The sequence below is a fragment of the Pipra filicauda genome, unplaced genomic scaffold, assembly GCF_003945595.2.
Source record: "Pipra filicauda isolate LSUMZ 115617 unplaced genomic scaffold, ASM394559v2 scaffold277_size1012519_pilon, whole genome shotgun sequence".
Lineage (NCBI taxonomy): Eukaryota > Metazoa > Chordata > Aves > Passeriformes > Pipridae > Pipra > Pipra filicauda.
This window is the reverse complement of record NW_024104395.1, coordinates 280752-300200: the sequence shown is the minus strand read 5'-3', so window position 1 is coordinate 300200 and position 19449 is coordinate 280752. Positions and strand designations below refer to the sequence as shown.

The following is a 19449-nucleotide window of genomic DNA, read 5'->3' as shown; positions in this document are numbered from 1 at the left end:
GTCTTACTTCATCAGTTTTGCCCATCATTTTTCATCCAGTGTTGAATGATCTTAGCTTTTCCGCTTCTGTCTTTGCAAGGTCTTTTGGTTCTGTTCCTGCATCCCTGGTGTTTAAGTCCGGCTATTTGGGTACGATTAGGATGGTATTAAGAAAAAGAAAGATGGTCTTTCTAGTTTCTTTAGCATCTGAGAGATGACTGTAACAAATCCTGCTGTGTTGCCATAGCACTGGCTGAAGTATGCTCATTCATCTTGTGGGAATGTTGCATGTGCGGTGTAGCAGTGGGATAGGAACTTAAAGTTATTCGTGTGTGCTAAACACAGATCAAGTTTATGGGGGAAAAATTAAATGCAATGACTAACAAAGATTTATTGAGTAAATGCAAACTTTTCCCCCCCCCAGATCTGTGTCATGGCTGTAATTGGAAGGGTTATTTGTGTAGAGAGCGTGTTCTTGCTCTCAGTAACCCACTGCCAAATATCTGCTCTTTGGTGGAAAGCATGAAAATACTAGTGCTTCCAAGTGGCAAGAAAAAAGTATCTTTTTTTTTTTTCTTTAAACTGTTCTTGGAAATGGCTGAGCCATTTTTGCTGACTTTGGTATGTAATGCTATCCCTTCCAGCTGCAAAAGTGTGCATGTGACTAAGGACCCTCAGCAGCGGAAGGCAAGGTCATGAGTTTATGCTGATCTGACTAAGTTGCTTCAACAACATGCACCATGACAATAGTACCTAATCCCTAATGAGTTCCTGTTGTTTTTAAGTCTCCGTTTCACCCAGTTCAATCACAGACTACTTAGAAGAAACACCTAAGTGCTGAAATGTACATTTTGTGAGAGAATATTATATACACTTTTTCATATTTCTTTGTATCGTGGTAATTACTATAGTATTTCAGTGTTTTATTATCAGTGTATGAAATGATGTGACTTAGCCAGTGGCACACACATATGTTTTCTCCATGGGGGTGGTTGTGTTGTAGTGGTTCTTCTGTTGGAAGTCGTATCATACACATGCACAGGAGGAACAGCAGCACAGTGCATATTGCCTTCTATTGAAAATACTGTTTTGGAAAGCAAAATAAGATAGGCTTTTAATTTCTGTGAATATACATTTTTTTCATCTTGTATCAGTCTTTAGAAGGTTTTATTCATCCTGCCTTCTGTATATGAGGCTGTTTTTTCACTGGGGAATTAACTATGGCTCCAATGAATGTTTCCTTCTTATGACAGTTGTGAACACAGTTGGGCACTTTTGTAAAGATTAGTTTGGGGATTGTCTTGTATAATTCAGAACATCTTTGGAAAGCAGTGTTAGCAGCAGCAGCCTTACTGAGGAGCTACCCTGCAAAACTGCCTTAGTTCAGCATGTAGGGAATCTACAGGGCTTTGTCCTCACTGCTTTTGCATTGTCAAGAGCTGACACAGTCTTGAATAACCTAATTTGTCCTCTAGCAGAGTGGAAAGGGGTTTTCTCACGAAGTTGAGAAATGTCACCAGGTGGGACACAAGCATAACTTTATATTACAGGTTAGATTGATCAGCTGTAAATATATACTTTGAATCAATGAAACTACATTGTGACAATTAACTCCCCGAAGTGCCTTTTTTTTTCTACTTCTCCTTGCTGACTATCAGGTTTAGCTTTATCTAGCTCTTGGTCTGCGAACTGAATTTTCTCTAATACAAGGCCATCTTGGTTGTCAGTGGTCACCCTAAACATACTGATAGTATAGAGCTGTCATTTCACTATTCTGTGGCAGGTAATGTCACATGGCTTGAGCAGTTAACCTCACAGCTGATGGCAGATACTGAAAATCCTGTAGGGGTAATTGATTTAAATTGACTTTGGAGAAATCTGCTGATGTACAGTTTCTCATCACCCTTAAAATGAGTTCAGAAGATAGCCTAAACTTCTGCTACCTATCCTAGTGAACAAAGTGTTTTATGGTAGACGGTGCAGAAAGAGGAGAAATAAAATTTGCCTCCTGTAGTTAGTTACTCATCAGTGCCAGTAAAGTAACTAGTTCAGTACCGTACTCAGATTTGTCCTATCTAAAAGCTGCTAACTGCTGTGCAAGCTTGTAATCAGTTTTCCTTCACGTCTCCATGAGCTTCTTCAGAAAATGGGGCTTTGTCTTGTGTGCTAGCATGGTGAGAACTGATGAATACAGGGAAACCTTCTTCAGTGTGTTTTTGACACAGAGAATTAATATCCCTTCGATGCTTTAGCTGTTTTGGTCCAACATCATACCATTTGTGGCTTGATGGAAACATCAGTCTTTGTATGGATTGTCCCAATAATTATGTGGATGATGGGTAAAGTATTCTTCAGTTACTGTTAGTAATTATAGAATACTAAAGAAACTTGGGGATCAGCATAGGTTGTCAAGGCACTGATAAGTGAAGTGGTACTGCTGACAGTGTTTGGCTACCTTTTTATATTATCCAATAAACAGAAGTATTTTACATACTAGATTCTATAGAGTTCAATCTGATTTGTAGCAGCACTTCCAACACACAGCTTTCTGTAAAACACATGGTTTGTTCCATCAACCCCCCGCCCCGCTTTATAGAATATTCTCAAATATGTGAGGTCTTACTAAATAGCATCTTTATTACTACCCTGATGTTTTGCCTATGTCTTGCAGGTGCTCCTTTGTTAGACTTCAGTGAGGAACACTGCCTACTCCCTTGACTTAATGTGGAAAGGTCTGTACAGCAGGTTTTGAGGCAGTTTATATTTATAAGCTTTATACAGAAAGATTACCCTGTGTGTGTGTCCACTCTGAGGTTCTAAGTCTTCCTTGAAACTCTTGTCTCTTTGGATAGTCAGACAGGTTACTAGATGATAGTTGCTGCATCTGAGCCACTGCACCGGTTCTCAAGTGCGTTCGTGCCTGTCTTCCTTCCTTAGGAGGCAGTACAGTGTTGTACTGTGCAGTTCTGTGAGTGCTGACTGGACATGCGTGTTGAGTGTCTGCAGCTGCTGTTCACTTTGTTATTGTTGAGGTGGCCACAAAAATGAAAGCATTGATTCCAGCAGGGACATAGCTGTAGCCACAGCATCTGCAATTGAAGTGCGCATGTCAGTGTCTTGCTGCCAGACTGTGGAAAAAGAAATCCAGAGGAGGATATCCACGATGTTGCTTTGGGTGTGGGTTTTTTACCTTCTTTTGTGTAGGGAGGGGGAAGAGCAACAGATGGCAGTGGACTGTTTAGGATGATATAGTTCTAGCCATTTGGCTGTGATAGTTTTATCCTGTGACTTTACCTTGTGTTTTCATAGACCTGGCAGCTAATCTATGTACAGCTGTGTCCTTGAAGGGAAAGCTTGACAACAAAGTCTTAGCTGTTCTAGCATTGCCAAAAGGGGCAGTCCCATTTTATGTCTTCCCTCCCCCATTCCGTCACTTGCAATGTCTTTGGGCACCTCTGGCTCTTAGCTGAGTCTGCTCACCCTCACTAGTGGTAAGAAACAGAGTTGCTTCTTTTGGTGGCTGCAAGCTGTTAGATTAGATTAGCTCAGCTCTCTTGGGTAATTGCATCCTTAGAGGGCCTGGAAGGAGTCTTTAAATCAGCAGTGTGTCCTTGCGTAAATAGCACTGATTCTTTCCAAGGCACTGGTTCTACATGAATAGGCTTAAACCACCTATAGAAAAAGATTTCTCTTTTTGTTCCCCAAAGCATAGCACTGGTCTTTTTCTTTCTCCTCATCTTTGTTTGTTCTATAGCATTTGATTTGGGAATTCAGACAAGGTGAAACTTGAGCATACAAAGAGCAAAGAAACTCTTTAAAAAAGTCCCCCTTTACGTGTGCTTGTTGGTTCTATTCTCACTAATGTTCTGGGCCATGAGATTTTATTACACAAAGGAGAAGATCCAGGATAAGTGCTTCCAGATCCTCAGTTTAGCCTTCATTTATTGGCAGGCAAGCAACATTATTCAATTGTCACTTGAAGCAAGTCTACTGTCCAGGGTCTTCTGACAAATCAAAAGTTTTTCCAAATAAAAAAAAATAAGCTGTGAAGGTTCTTGATGTACCTTTACAAATACCCAATAGCATCTTTTTTCCTATTCTTTTTCCTGGTGCATGTGTTGTGGTAGACATGTAGGTCAAAAGATTTTCAAATGTTCAACAGCCATTGAAAATGCTAGGAGTTTCCTCAGCCCATCTCCAAGGTGGCACAGGACTTCTGGCAAAATTTTTCAAAATTTTCATTAGCAACTGGACATTTGTCCCATAATGGTCCAGAGGTTATGGTGAGGCCATTTGAGGAACCCCAGAGGACACTCTGTGTTCTGTCATTTATTACTAAAACAACAACAACAAAAATTTTTTTTGTAAATGTGACTATTTATTAAGATATGTTTTCCTTAAAAACATATTTGCTGAAGGAAGCAGCTTAAACCTCCTTCCCAGGTTTCTTAAAGACCATCAAAATGCATAGGGCAAAACAGAGTCCTACCTGTTGCTGCCTAAAATTTTGATGGGAGTAAAGAATGTTAATGTTGTTTTATTAAGCCAATAAACTGTATACTGAATGTCTGACTGTTTTTTCCTATTTGAAACTGATTGTTTCTTGAGTTTCTAAAAAATCAAAACACAACTAGGAGTCCCCCAAATCCTTTTTAAAGTAAAATATTTTAATAGAAACAGAACAGTCAAAATAAGCTTGCTACTATGAGTATTGGTGCCACACGTGTCTAAGAAGTTCGATTACAAATGTTTCGTGAGTTAAGTCTGTTGCAGAAAGGAGTAAGTCAGTCTTGGGCATCATTTTGCACTTGCTCACTTGTTGCACGTGTTCTGGATTTCCAACCCCTTTTCCAGTTGAACTGGGGTACTTCTGTGTAGATGAGTCTCTAGACTGTTACTGTGTTGGAGGAAGAGTGTAATTAGTTGTTGCATTTTATTTACAGGGCGTAAAGAATGCTTGTAAGGACTTTGTCTTACAGTCAGGCAAAATGGAGGCATGTTCTAATTTCGTATGTCGCTTATAATTAGGCTACTATAATTTTTATTCAAATTACTTTTCTATGTCTATTTAATTTTAAGATTTTAATGTAATAGATTCATTAGGAAGTTCAGAGGCATGACTTTGAACAGACCAAGTCATTTCTTTCTGTGTGCACAGTGAATTAGTGTTGAAATACATCTGTATTTTTAGGTTGTGAATTGTATGAAGTAGTTTGTGTTAATATAAAAGGTAAATCACACTTATACTTCTGTGATATAGGAACTTGTTTAGTGCGTAAATGGCACTTAGTCTCTTTATGGAGTTCTTTGAGTACTTCATGAAGCTGTGTTCCTCAGATGGACAGTGACAAATCTATTACTGCAATCTACAGTTAATTCTGTTTAAGCACTTTAGTTGGCAGATGTATTCCATGAAAAAAAGAATGGGAATTTCCTTTGAAGACTAGCCTAGAAACTTAAATGTGTAACTCCTTTAAAAAACAGGGAGATGGGGTAGTGTTGTGTTATGTTAATATCCTTGTTTACTGTTCTCAATTCAATGTAGTAGAATACCCTTGTCTTTATCTCAAATATGAAATGAAATAAGGTATTTCTCTTACACAGTAATTCCACTGAGAACTTAAAGTACCATCTTGGCTGTAGTGCCATGCTGTCTTTAGGCATTCTTAGAAAGTATTTTATCTGTAGAATTGGGAGGGGGTTGATTTTTTTTTTTCGTCAGCCTTAACATAGTATAGCACTTTTTGCTGTCAAGTGCCTTGTGTGTGTAGGTCTTGGGGTATATTCTAATATTTCGCATCAACTAGGTATCATAACTAAAATGTGTTGGTCACGAGTCAGTGGAATCTGGCGTAAGTACTCTGTGGATATTAGCATTTTTCAAATACGTATTAGCCTGATCAGACATGATTAGCCATGGATGTGGACATACAATCTTCACATGAGCCTATACAATTTGGTAACTGGGAGAATAAATTAAAAAAAATAATTTTTTTTCATTGTCCTTCCCCCAGCCAAGACTTACATGCATGGCATACAGCTGGAATGACAAAGTCTCACCAATACTTCCAAATCTCTTTGAAGTTTAAAATAATCTAAAGGAATAGGTCACATTTTGGGACAAATAAGCGTTTTCTGTGCTGTTTGCTCTTCTTAAACTACCAGGTTCTTTTTTCCTAACTCCGTTTTTAATTTTATGAATTTAATAGTAGTCCAGTGTTAGCTCTTCTCCTATTCCGATGCCTGTGATGCCCCTTTTCAAGTAGTGCAGAAAATAATCTTTCCAAAGTAAATTTGTTAAGTAGTGTTTAAATTTTTATGATACCTTTTACTTAATTTATAAAAATTTCAGTAAAAATTCAGTTAAATTCCTCTTCTGTGTTAAGTAAAATGCAATGTTGAACTGACAAAGTTGTGCTGTGCAAAGTGATCTGTGAAATGCATTAGCAGCACTCAGAATCTGTTTAAATAATAGGTTTGTGAGAAGAGTGGTGTAACCCCACATAAGTATTTTCAGTTGCTGCATGTCTTGGATTTACTGATATTCTGTCAAAATTTTAGGATCTCTGTTTTTCTAATTATTGGAAGTGTGCCAGAATTTCTGGGATGTTTGTGGGTCTAGAAAGAGTACAATGGAGTAAAAGGTTACTTTTTCTGGGGAAAAGCGAATCTGAAGAGCTTCTATGTGCTCTGTTTCTGTAATCTGCTGTAGTGAATTCAAGACCTCTTATAATAAGCATGAACTCAATAGCTGCTGCTTATTTCAGTATCTAAATTGTATCTATTTAAATAATTTTCTGTGGATGTATGCAGAGCGTGGAATTCTTGATCTTGTCTTTAAACTGCCTCAACTATGAGGTGCCCTGGGACTTCTAGAGTTGAGAAAGGTTTGAGTACAGCTCGTGGAATTTTCTACTTCTGTAAAGCATTGCTGAGGTTTTGTCAAGATGTAGAGCAGAAGGGATGTTCTTATGTTTTACGTACAAAAGCACGTATACTGCACAGCACCCCGTGATTTACACTTGCTGGGACCAAAGCCACTTAATTCCTCATGCAAATTGGAGTGAAAGCAACAGACCTCGATCTCCCAAGTTCAAATATGGTTTTGGTGGTCTTACCAGTCCAAATTTGATGCATATTTTGCTTGTTGAAGGCATTAAATTTTGAAGCAGCAGTTTGGCTTTTGTTGGGTTTCATCTTGTCTAGCTTGCAGAGATGGTGGTCTGGGCAGTCACTGTTAGCAGAACTTGCATACAGTTTACAGCATTTGATGCAACTCTGTATTAGTATTAGTGCTAGTAACCAATCTACAGTTGATGCCATGTATCCTAATAATATGTTTTGAAGCAATTTTTTGTATCAAAATGGGATAACAGTGTAGGGGGAAATCCCTTATAGCTAGGTTTTTGTTTCTTTGTCTCTTCACTTTCCCCTACCCTCAGGTGGCTTGATTCACATGTTCCCTTTGGAGGGATTAAAAAGTAATTTCTAATGGGAACATTGAAGTCATTTAGAATTCTAATTACAGATTTCTAATTAGTTTCACAGTTTTGACAATTTCTTTAGTGAACTGTCTGTGTTTGAGGCATTGCTTTTCTCAATATAAAGAAATAATAATTAAAATACTTCCTGCTGCCAAGATAAAGCAATAAATACTTGATTAGAAGGAAAGTTTGGGGAGGCAAATTCTTTCTCTTGCTCTTCTGGATATCCTGGTGGTAGAGGGAAAGTAGTGTAGTTTGTGAGTGAAATGGGAGGAAGTTTGGTTGAGGAGTGTGATGGCACTGAAGAATGAGAATAAACCTCAGTCAGTTTATTTCAGGTTTGAGTGCTTAAAAGCAGATCTTGGTAATTTCTGATTTCTTCAATCACTTGTGAAGTTTTAATTTGTCCTTATAAATAATAATTTTAAAGCTTTATGTAGTTCAGAAGAAAACTGCTGATCCCTCTAGGGCTGCTGGGTTGGAGTTTAGGTGCATGTGCCATCTCTGCTGTGACTGCCAAGTAGGAAATGCAGGAGATTCGGTCCTTGGTATAGATACTCTTTTTTTCAACTGTTTCATTCTGTATGTAGTAAGTAAGCCTCCAAAGAACATATACTTGCTGTTTCTTATCTGAGGTCAAATTCTTTCAACTTCGGTGATGTATATCACTACCATGTACTCTATCCACGTTATCTCTTTCACAGAGCTGTTAAAAGGTGTGCCCTCCCCATTCACGATACTCTGTTGCACCTGTGCTTGTGACCTGTCCCTTGTTTGATACAAATTCATTTTTTTTTCTGAGATCAAATAGTTCAAATGGTTTCCTTCTTGTTTTTGTCGTGCAATTATAAGCTGCTTTCATTTTTCTCACTTGCCACTAGTACAGTGATGCTAGGTTTGTAAAGCAGCCAACTCTTCTGGTGCTTGTGTGTTTAATTTTGCTGCTTTAACCATTTGCAACAGGCAAGTTGCAGCTTTTAGTTACTGCAGCGTTGCAAGGGGTGATTTGCATAAAAACTTATCAATACATTTAATTTTTAAAAATAAAAGCACTAGTAGTGGTCTTAAAACATTGCAAAAACTTTGCATTTGTTTAACAAAAGCAAATTTTGAAGTTGGAAGCATCAGTTACTATACAGCAGTAATGATACTCATCATTGTAAATTTACATCAGATTGTAAATGATCTCTAACTTTAAATGTCATGTGTTTCTACTCTACAAAGGTATAATGAAATGGAGAGCGCTCATTAAATTTTTTATTATCAACTTGCAATCTGAAGTAACTGTGTAAACTGTTTCTGTATTTTCCAGACTACATTTTGTAAGAAGATGAAGAACAGAAAGCAATGTGTTCAAGATACTGAGGATCAGAAGCATGAAGGCATGGAAGGTAAAGTCTGTGAGTGTGAAAATATTGAAGTATATTGTTCAGGTTCAAGCTGTGAAGGTCAAATTTTACATTTGCATCTCAATTATTATGCTGCTTGTTTTGAAAGAAGTTCTATAAACATAACCACTATCTCATAATATTTTTCGTTGTCCTGTGGGGTCCCCATATTATTTCCTGTCTCTTCTCTTTTTTTACTTGCTGAATTCTAGTAGCAAAACAAAAGTGGTGACAACAATTGTTATTCAGAGAAAATAATTTAGAGTAAAATCCCTTGAAGAAGAGTTCATGCATTTTTGTATTCTGAAAACACTTTCTAACTTTAACAAAATCAGTCGCATTTTTTATTTAATGTACATGATTAGGTAAATATTTGAGGATTTCAGATTAAAATAATTCTATGACAGCAAAATTAAAATTAAGGTAAACCATGTGTATATAAGATAATGCATATAGAATATGCTGGTCTAATTTATTTCATGGAGAGAGTGCAAACACAGAAGGAGGAGTAACTCAGGAAAACTATGTCTGAATGACTACATGGCCAATAGGAAACACTGTGATGCTTTCTTTATTGAAATAGGACTAGAGCTAACTTTCCTTCGTTTTAATGGCAAATACTAGCACAGTAGTCTATGAAATACATTGTATAGCTTTTTTCACCTGAAATACATTCTTTCAACTGCTCCTCTGGCCAGCTTCTTCACTGCATTAGACCTGAAAACTTGCCTTGCTTGTAACTGCAGAAAAATTGTATCTTTTTACTGCTTTATTATGCAAATCTAGAAGGACTTTTTTCAAAAACTGTCAAAAATTCTAAGTGTTAACATTAATAATACCAGGTGAAGAAAACGAAGAAAGCTGTTCCTGTTCTGCTTTGTTGTATGATGGCAACACGTGCCCCATCTGTCTGAACTGCCTTCTAGAGCAAGAGATTGGTTTTCCTGAGAACTGCAGTCATACCTTCTGCATGACTTGTATTCTTAAGTGGGCTGAGGTAAGACTGAGCACCAAGGTGTGTCTTTATTTTTCAGTGAAATCTATTGCATTTAATACTTGCAGATGTTTTTTAAGAAAGTTACAGATTCTGACTTTCCACAGAAGAGTTTCAATGACCCCTTTATAAATAGGTTGTAGAAAACTTTCTCCTTAGTGCAATAAAGTGTTTTCTTTCACTAGACAATCTGACTTAGTAATGGTTACTAGAGATTAGGGATCAGTAAACAAATTGGTGTTGGCTGTTTGGAAGATTAGACAGATGCTGTAATATTGCAGTGTTATTAGCTTAAGCATACTTTGTGTTATCCCTTATGCTGTTTGTCATAGTGTCAACTCTTAGGGCTGAGACCAATATGTGCTCATGTCAGTCTACAGAATGAGTCTGATAAAACCTTAGTTTTCATCTCAAAGGCTTAGTGCTATTCTGAATAAAAAAATTCATTTTAATTATATCTGTTGTTTGTTCTATGTCAATAACTTCATTGATAGTTCTGGAACTTTAAAGAAAAATTACTTGAACAAATCCTTTATGATCTTGTTCTGTTTAGTCCCTTTTCCCTCAGATATTTTATGCAATCATTGCATTAAGTCTAGTGTCTTTACTGTCCTGTAACTTTTTCAATTGTCAGTATAAAACACCAAATTAGTACTGCTTTTTACTGCAGGAGGTTGCTGCTTTTTGTCCTGCTTCTGCTTCTGTGCACTTGAATTTGTTGCTCATTTTAGTAGAGACCACTGCTTGGTTTCTTTGCAGTATCTTTCTTTTGAAGTAAATTATGATTTTGGTTGCAGTATATCCTTTAGAAAGTTGGTGTCACTTGTATGTATAAATGCAATATGCTTATTTATTGTGTGGCGTTTTTTTACTTGCTATATTTTTAACCTTAATTCTTGTGTTATTTGTTCCTGAAGGCAGACAGTAACATAAATCACTTTCTGAGGAATTTATATGAACTTCAGAGTAGTAAAAAAAAAAGGTTATTATATGCAACTTGCTTTAGATTCACAAACCAGATGATAAACAAAGTTTCCTGTCGCCATATTTTGCAATTGATTCATTGCAGTCATTTTATTTATGAGGGAACAGGAACTTCTCACCCACAATTTTACCCTGACTTCCTTAGCGTGTTGCTCTAATGACAGCTGAAAGGCACTAAATACTGACATGCCCAGGGAAGCAGTACAGTGCATGGACAGCTTCCTGTTGGATTTGAGTTTGTTCACATTGTCATTAAGCCCAATGCGGAAGAGAAGTTTTCTTGTTCTGAAGAGGCAGATGAATGATACGACATTTTTCTTATCTTGTCAGTTTATTTTTTGTGCCAGAAGTGCTATCCAAGTAGAATAAAAGCAACTGCTCCTAAGAGTTGACAGGTAAAGTAGATGTGATGCCATAAAAATGGTGTGGGGGCATTTCAAAATCTACATAAGGCTGCTGCTGTTGCTTTTCATTAGTGATGTCTGATAAGTAAAACCTGCCAGGCTTCCTCTTCTGAGGTTACTTGTCAGTCGGGTCTGTTGAGTTCATGGAACTCCATTGCCTAATCTGGTAGTTTTATTATAAAGTAAAGGGGCAAAAGAAGTGTTGAAAACTGGATGACAGATGTTCAGAAGCTTCAGCTGTGAGAAGCAGATGAGGTTTTTTAGATGGAAATGATAGAAACATAAGCATGTGGCTGTTTAAAGCGTGCTCATGCCATGTGCTTTTTGTCTGCTATTAATATTTAGTAACTAAATGTTTGTGTTCTTTTTTGAGAAGTGTTGCATAAGGTTTAGCTTTCTCTGGTGGTTCTTGGTTGATCATAACTAGATAATTGACAAGTAGTCAAATTCAAGTCACTGAGTAATAAAGATATAAAAATTATCTGCTGTTTAAAAGTGTGCTACAAATTCTAAAGATTAAGTATTTTTATTGAATATAAAAAAATTGGTTTTAGAAACACTGTTTTCCTGTCTAAGTGCTGGAGAATAAGAAAATTGAGAATAAGATTATTGAATGAAATGAAAAAAAAAAAGAGGCTAATGTTCACATCAGTCAACATGCTCTTTTGTATATCTGCAGTTGTGCTCCATACATTTAAAGGCTGTGTTCAAGTTAGATGTTTCCTCTGTTTTTCTGTGTCGGATCTGGACTTCAAAATATAACAGGAATATAACGGGAGAAACTACTTCTTTAAACTGTTGTTTTCAAATTGTACATAATCATCCTTCTTCTGAGAGTTTATGGCTTTTGTGTATAACTGTTTAGACTCTAATCAAAACCAGAGTAGTTTAGACAGATGGTAAGAGTTTGTTTACCATTCTGCTCCCTCTTCAATCTACAGGAGATTTTCCACATTGCAGCTGCAGTCAGGTGTCCAGTACCAGCATATCTTCTGTCTGCAGGCAGCAACCGTAACACTTTGAAGATCTTACTTTTTAAGAAGTGAGAGAGTGTAGACACATGTGCACTTAAAAGCAATATATAAAAATGGCCCTTATTCCATGATGGGCTAAAAAGGGATAAAAAATTTGCCACATAACAGGTCTACTGTATTAGATCCTGATGGATAAATGTGAGCATTTAGTTTCAGAATTAAGTAGCAATACAGTTCAGTGCTGTATTTCTTTCCCTTTGAGGAAATGTGTCTAACTGGCTAAAGAAAAGTGAGGGGGAAACCAAGAATCCCCACTAAGAAACTTGTCTTCAGATTAACTTTTTAAAATGCCCCTTGAATTGTTCTGCTCTCTTTGGCTGTGTTTACTCTAGTTAATTGTGGCACCTGAGCGTATTACTGTGCACTAAACTCAGTTGCCTCTACTATTAAACTCTCTTATGCTGTTAGACTGTCACCTTGTGTGCCTTTCCAGTCCAATTTGAGGGAGTGGGAGGGGGTCCAGTGGGCCATGGGGACCCCAGATGGGCGGGAGGGCGGACGGGGCAGTCCTGCTTGGAGGGTCGGGGGTGGGCAGTGCGAGAGAAGTCCTGTAGTAAAATATGTCCATGGGCAGGATGAGCTCGTTAGCCTTCTGGCAGTCATCCTAGGAGAAGGACAACTCTAATTCCAAACCCGGGCAGATGGAGCTCACTTAGCCCTGTAAGGCCATCCATCTAAGAGAAGGACACTAATCAAACCTACGTGCTGAGGACCTCGCTGCCACCGTCCAAGCTCACTCGGCCCTGGCAGATGAACCTCAGGATTAAAGGGTGGGTCCAGTTCTGCGCATGCTGCGTCTCACCTAAAAAATCCACTGCGCAGGCCTGAAGGTTATACCCACATTTGTAAAGCCCTGTAGCGACAGGCGAGGGACAAAACAGCAGTTGAAAGGTGCACTGGAAGCTGCAGACCCAACTCTGCATGCAGGCAGTTCAGGACATTGGTTGCCTGAGACTGACCCCAGAGATGACAGTCTCCTTCAACAGCATCCTGAATGACCAAGCAGCCTTTTTCAAGGAGAGCGCTGCTTGCTCCACTCAGAGAGGGGTCTAGAAAAGGTGGTCTAACCAAAGCTCATCTCCACCTTCACCCCGTTGGTTAACCGCGGCCAACGGGCATATCTCGCACTGGCCTCTTTAGCCACCAGTGCACTTGTAGCAAATGTGGGTAGAGCCCTTCCCAAATCTTCGTACATGAAGCCTAACCATGATTGACTGTGTGCCTTTGGCCATGCTAACCAGTGCTCTCCCAAGCACTGCTGGGCAGCACTTGGTTGGCAGACTATTGGGGGCCGTTTTGGTTAGGCACCTGAAGATTAACATAAATGTCCCTCATCCTGGGCCAGCTGTCAACCACTTCTGTAAATGGACATGGTGTAATTTACTAATGAAGACTTTCAAACTTGAGGCTTTGTATTTTTGTATTTTGTATTTTAGTGAGGCTATGTTAGAAGATCACAAAAAGTAAAAGGCACTGAATCTGGAGCTGAGATTATTGGGCACACCCTTCAGTGGGAAAGTGGAAGGACAGTGTAAGTGAAGAGTTGCTTTCAGTATAAAGAACATGTACATGATAAAATTGTTCTGCCCACATACCAGAGAGGAAGCTTTGGCTATTTCTGTGTGTAGAAAAAAAAGAGGGGGAGGAGGAAATCAACAACAAAAATCCCCTATCTGGAGTCTTCAAAAACCATGGGTACAGTTGTTTTACACCAAGGGAAGTAATTACATTAATGTATTTCTCTTGTCTGTAATATCACAAGTAGATTAAAACTAGTTGGGTTAAAACTAAATTTTTGAACTTTTATTTTTTCTGATAAACTTGTGTTTCAGTGGGTAAGCACGTATGTTCTAGATTATAATAATTGGTTCTGAAAGGTTTTAGGTAACGCTAATGCAAAGGGAAGTTAATTAAGCGTCTATGGCAAACATGCACAAAGTATCTAAAAACAGCTCATCTAAGAAAATTGTATGCATTAGATGAAAACTTTCTACTTTTGTTTTGTATTCTATTCAAAGAAAACAGTGTTAAAGTAGAGACTAAACTTTTACTTTTCTGTAGGCTTTTTAACTTCCCTTCTGTTTTTCAGAGTGCTAATAAATGTGCTGGAGATTTCTATCCTTGCTTCTCTGTTAATTCTTCTTATGAACCATCATGAGAGAAGAGTGTTAAAAGTACAAATTCAGTGTTGTCTGCGTTATTACAATGTTTGTGTAAGAGACATTGATTTCAGTGATCCTCACCTACCAAGCTTATTTCTCTCATGCTCTGGTCCTGGTTTCACTCACTCATTTTTCCTCATCTGGAGGATTTGAAAGTGGAGTATATACAGCCATGAATTCTCCAAAGTATTGGAGCATATTCAGGTAGACCCTGCATATACACTGCACATGTGTATTTTTCTGAGGGTAAGGAGAGTTTACCTGTATGATAACTGGAATTCTTAAAGTGTATTCTTTCTAATCTGAATTCCTTCTGTCCTAAAGGATATAGGAAGGAAAGAGCTGATGTGGCAACAATCTCCACAGTGATCTGCAGTGCAGATTAATGAACTAAACACACATAAATGAACTAAACATACATTGTGTTCAAAGAAACACAACCTAAAAAACCAAAAATAACAATGGAAAAAACCTTATTGTTCAAATGTATCCAAGGTGATATATACACAGACAGTGCATCTGAGAAGTGATGTACAGAGAAACTGTATTAATCAAATTCTTTCAGTGCAAAAGTCTGTATGAGCGTTTTTCAGTTTGACTTCAGTTCTTCCATGTCACTGTATTGACACATTGGCTCTATTGGAAGTTGTCAACATTTTATGGCAATTTTGAATTGGAACTTAAGAGCTAGCCAACTGTGTGATGTAGTTAGAGAGAAGAGAGCTGTTTAGACTTATAACTAGGTAGTCTGCTGACGAGGTGTTAAGACAGTAACCTCTTCTTATGCACTCTGTATCTTTACTATCCCTGAATGATATTTTGCCCCCCCTCAAAAAAAACCTCTTGTCAGAAATAGGACTTTCCTAAGGCATAACTACAAAACCTTTAAATGTACCTGCTTTTTAGAAGTAGACTGGAAGAAAGTTATCTTGAGGTTTTTACATGCTTCTAGAAAACAGTGCATTTTTTTATATCTCTTTTCTTTCATCAAAATGTGGAGAGGTGCTTGTCACTACATTTGGTGTAGTGGTCTCCCTTTTCACTGAAGTTGGAATTGTGGGCATTTTACTCTTATGAGATAGAGTGAAATATACAGACATTGCTTTTACAGTTTAAACCTCACCTTTAAGCCTAAATTTAGTTATGAGAATCTGGTATTGTTTGTGTTGTTCAACAGGTTAACTAATAAAAAAGCAGTAAGAGTGCAGGATCATATTTCTTTTTGGATCAGCTTTTCAATACAGTCATTGATGAACAGACTTTATTGTGGGCCACCTGAAGAAAAAAAAATTAGGGGGAGGATTTACTGCGGCAACTTGAATTCCATACTCGCATCTTGTTACCTCATAACATGGAGCTTGATGAGATGGGCATATCTGCCAAAGTTATTTTATGTTACTGAAAATTCCCAGCTGGAATATAGTAACTGCTTTTGCCTTCTTTACTTTGCTCAAATGCTGTTTGAAGTGATGCAGTTAAAGTAAGGGACAATTACTCCTTGAGTTTAGAGAGCACAGTTTTGTGGTGCTGAAGCAGTTACAGGAATATTGAAATTAAGTTATGCCTGTGGAGCTAAAGGAAGATTTTTTTTCTAGAAGGCCACAAAAACCAAATAAAATACTTTGAAATTATTTTTTTTAAAACTTAAGAACGAACACACACGTGCTCATGGATAGCTTTTCAGGGCTTGCAGATTTTTGTGAACGTTTAAATATTTTATCTAGTGAATTCTCCAGATATCACAGGATAGATGAAATCACTACGGAGTGATCAGTTTTAACATGAAAACCGAGTAGTTTCATATGGAGAGTAAACAATCAAAGACATTTTGAAGTGTGCTGAGCTGCTATTTTTCCAAGAAAAGAACTGTTGGGAAGAAAAGCAAAGCAAGTCACAAATACCAGCTGTGAGGTTCTAAAGATATTGTTGATTACATTACATTAAATGTTCTGATTTATAACGCTATGCACGAAGCTGTGGTTCTTCTGAGATTGTGACACATTTCACATCTTTTCTCCCTTGTGCATAATAAAAGTGATAGTTACTCCTTGGACTAGTTCTATCTCAGCATTTTTTTTATTGTTTTAAATATTTTCCCCAAAAAGGATAGTCTACATTCAGTGTTACTTAGGATACTACCTAAAGAGGAGAAGCCTCAGAAGAGAGGAATTTCTAACTTGTCTTTTATGAGGAAGGCTCAACACTGAACCAGGTTCTCAAAAAAGATAAGAGATGAGTAAAAGGCCACCACTCCTCATAATTGCTTCTTGTAATAAATGTAGTTAACTTTTTTTACCTTTACTCCTTTCTGTGGCAATACAAATCCGTCTTGCTGTTGGGAAAATGGAACAGAGAAGTTTGGTTTGGTTTTTTTCCATTTAAAAGGTTGGGTTTTATTTGTTAGCAGACAGGTGAGAGCTAATGCATGTTTAGACAGAAGCAATCTTTAGTTTTCCATGGGGTACCCGACAGCTATACTCCCCTGAGGAGCCTGAGGGTGCACATGCAAGTGTCCTGAGTTTACTAGAATTTCTTTGTGATAATGTTGCGAACTTACAGATAATGCTACGGCTATAAAAAGCAATCGAGTAGGAGTGGAAAGAGCATGTGATGTTTCTGAATATATCTGAACCTAATGGTAGGTTTTGACTCTTCCGAAATGTCTCCTGCCTTTCCACTACTGTATATAACTGTATTTAGTTGTTAAACATTTATCCAGAAAAATTGAACATTGAACATTTTTCTGGTGGAGCAAAAACACTTGTTATTTGGATTGCTGCTAGTAACACTTATTATTCTGTGATACTTCATTGCAATGAATAAACCTAAATTACTGTGTCTTAAACTTGGGAACATAACTTGACATTCATATGTAAATTCAATGTAGAGATTGTATTCTTGGATAAACTTTTCAGCTGAGGTAAATTCTGAAATGAGAATGAAAATGGCTAAGCAAATTAACTTCCTCCTACCTATCTTTTACAGTCTAGTATATCTAAAAATCAAAGTATGTACCTTGAAGTTTGCAGCTGATTCAGCAGCTACAGTGCATTGCATGTTATCAAATATCCCAGCTGAACGCTACTGCACTGCTATGTTACTGTGAGTTAGGTTTACCTTGACTACAGGACAAAAACTGTCTTCATGATCTGAGTCCTTAGGGAAGTGTCTTAATAACCCAATATGCTTTTCTTAGCCAGGGCCCTGACATTGCTAAGAGCAATGGCATTCCCCAAACAGGAAGGCTTTTAGTTAGGATAAAATGTCAGAGCATCAAAAGGATAGGTAATGGCTTTGACTTACATTCTTGTTCAACAACTTGTTCATGATACTACTCTTGGAGCCTTTTTTTTGTTTTGCGTGATTTTATTTTTTTTTTTTAAATCAGTCTAATTTGGTTCTGTCTACTTCAGTTGAAATCAGAAGCTCAGAAACTTCCTGATTGCTTGATGTTTGGGGGCTGGTAGGTGAAAAAGAAGTTGAGCACTGTTTGAAATTGAGAAAAGAATAGAATTAACTGGAAAATTAGAAGCCCTGATGAAATGACAAGACTGCAATTCACCACTGAATTTCAGGACAGAGTTCCTATGCAGGTTTCTCACAGCTGCTTGTGCAATTCTAATACTACATCTTGCTTGCATAAATAAAAATACCCTGAATAGCTCTCTGAAGTGCAGATATGTGCCTCTTAAGGGCATACAATTCATATAGTGGTTCTTGTTCAGCAAGTGAATTGGGACTGGAGGCTGGCTGTGTGTTATGGTTTTTTTCTTTGTTTTAGAAGTGTTTTGAACTGAGCCTCTGAAGGCCAGCAGAATTAAGGGGGGTAAGGGGGTAATAAATAAAAAGGTGTAATAATGATAACAAAAACCAACAAAGAACCACCCCTCCACCAAACACATGTCTGGAATTAAAATGAATAAACAGTTCTCTCACAGGAAAAAATCATACCCAATATGGATTTTTCTGAAAGCTGATTCCCTACATGATCCAGTTGAGTGGAGCTTCATTTGAAGCTTCCCTATTCCGTGGTTAATAACGTTGTATTGTTTTCTGTGTTCGTGTGTTTTATCTGATGTAGTGTGGCCTCAATAAAAGGGCATTTAGGTGATAAGGGAAAAACAATAAATCTGTTTCCATCAAACTAGGGTAAAATAGCCTTCAGTTCCCTTTTCTTGCAAAATGATTTGTAAAACTGTAGTTGTGTTACACGTTGGGATCTGTTCTCTTCTCTGACTGCAGAAAAAAGAGATATGGTATGGTCAAATAGATAAGCAAGATGAGGGAAGGTGTTGCCCTGTTTGCTTTTAACCTTACCGGTTTTGGGGGATACGCAACCCAACACACTTTCAGTTGAAAATAAAATTAAGAAAATAAACTTAAGAACAGTAAGAAATGAAGTCATGCTTTTCAGTGTGTTATCAACATTAATCTTATATTGAATCCAAAGCACTGTATCAGCTACGAATTAAAAATTAATTCTATCCCAGCCAAAATCAGGACACGTATTGGTATAAAATCAGTTACCTAAAAAGCATTAAAAAATGAAAAAATGCAGGTAGCTTGATGTAAAATGCTTTCCTTTTTTGAACACAACTTCTGTGTTACATTCTTGTTTCCTTTAGATTTTTCCCCAAGGAACAAACTGCTTATATGAAACAAAATACTGAGTGTATGGATTGTGTGTTCAAATGCATTCTTACTGTGAAAAAGTTGTGATTTTGCGTTCTTCTGTAACCTACTATAATAGCAAATATAAGTATAGAAAAGTAAGACTTCTCTTAGTTACAAATTTTGTAATTACAAAAATAATTTTTCAGACACAGGCTTCGTGTCCTATCGATCGCAGACCCTTTCAAGCAGTGTGCAGGCTGGATGCATTGGACAAACAGATAAAGGTATGTTCCAGACTTATTTTCTTAAATAACTTCAGCTGTAGGAGCATCAGAGTTATGCTGAAGCCTTTTATTCATACATCTTGTGTTAAATAGGCTTTAATAAAAAAATAATTGTTGTTTTA

General features: G+C 37.4%; 1 protein-coding gene across 3 annotated transcripts in view; it reads left to right on the top strand.

Annotated features, from left to right (window-relative positions):
- SCAF11 (SR-related CTD associated factor 11) overlaps positions 1-19449 on the top strand; it is a 48930-nt gene that overhangs the window by 6482 nt on the left and 22999 nt on the right. For 2 of the 3 annotated variants that reach the window (XM_039382613.1, XM_039382612.1), the window contains exons 2-4: positions 8776-8854; positions 9694-9848; positions 19250-19327. In XM_039382613.1, coding sequence (XP_039238547.1) covers positions 8794-8854; positions 9694-9848; positions 19250-19327 — 294 coding nt within the window. In that variant the 5' untranslated portion in view covers positions 8776-8793. Of the gene's footprint in view, positions 1-2691; positions 2712-8775; positions 8855-9693; positions 9849-19249; positions 19328-19449 lie in introns of those variants that run through there. The other variant, XM_039382614.1, reaches the window with a different exon arrangement.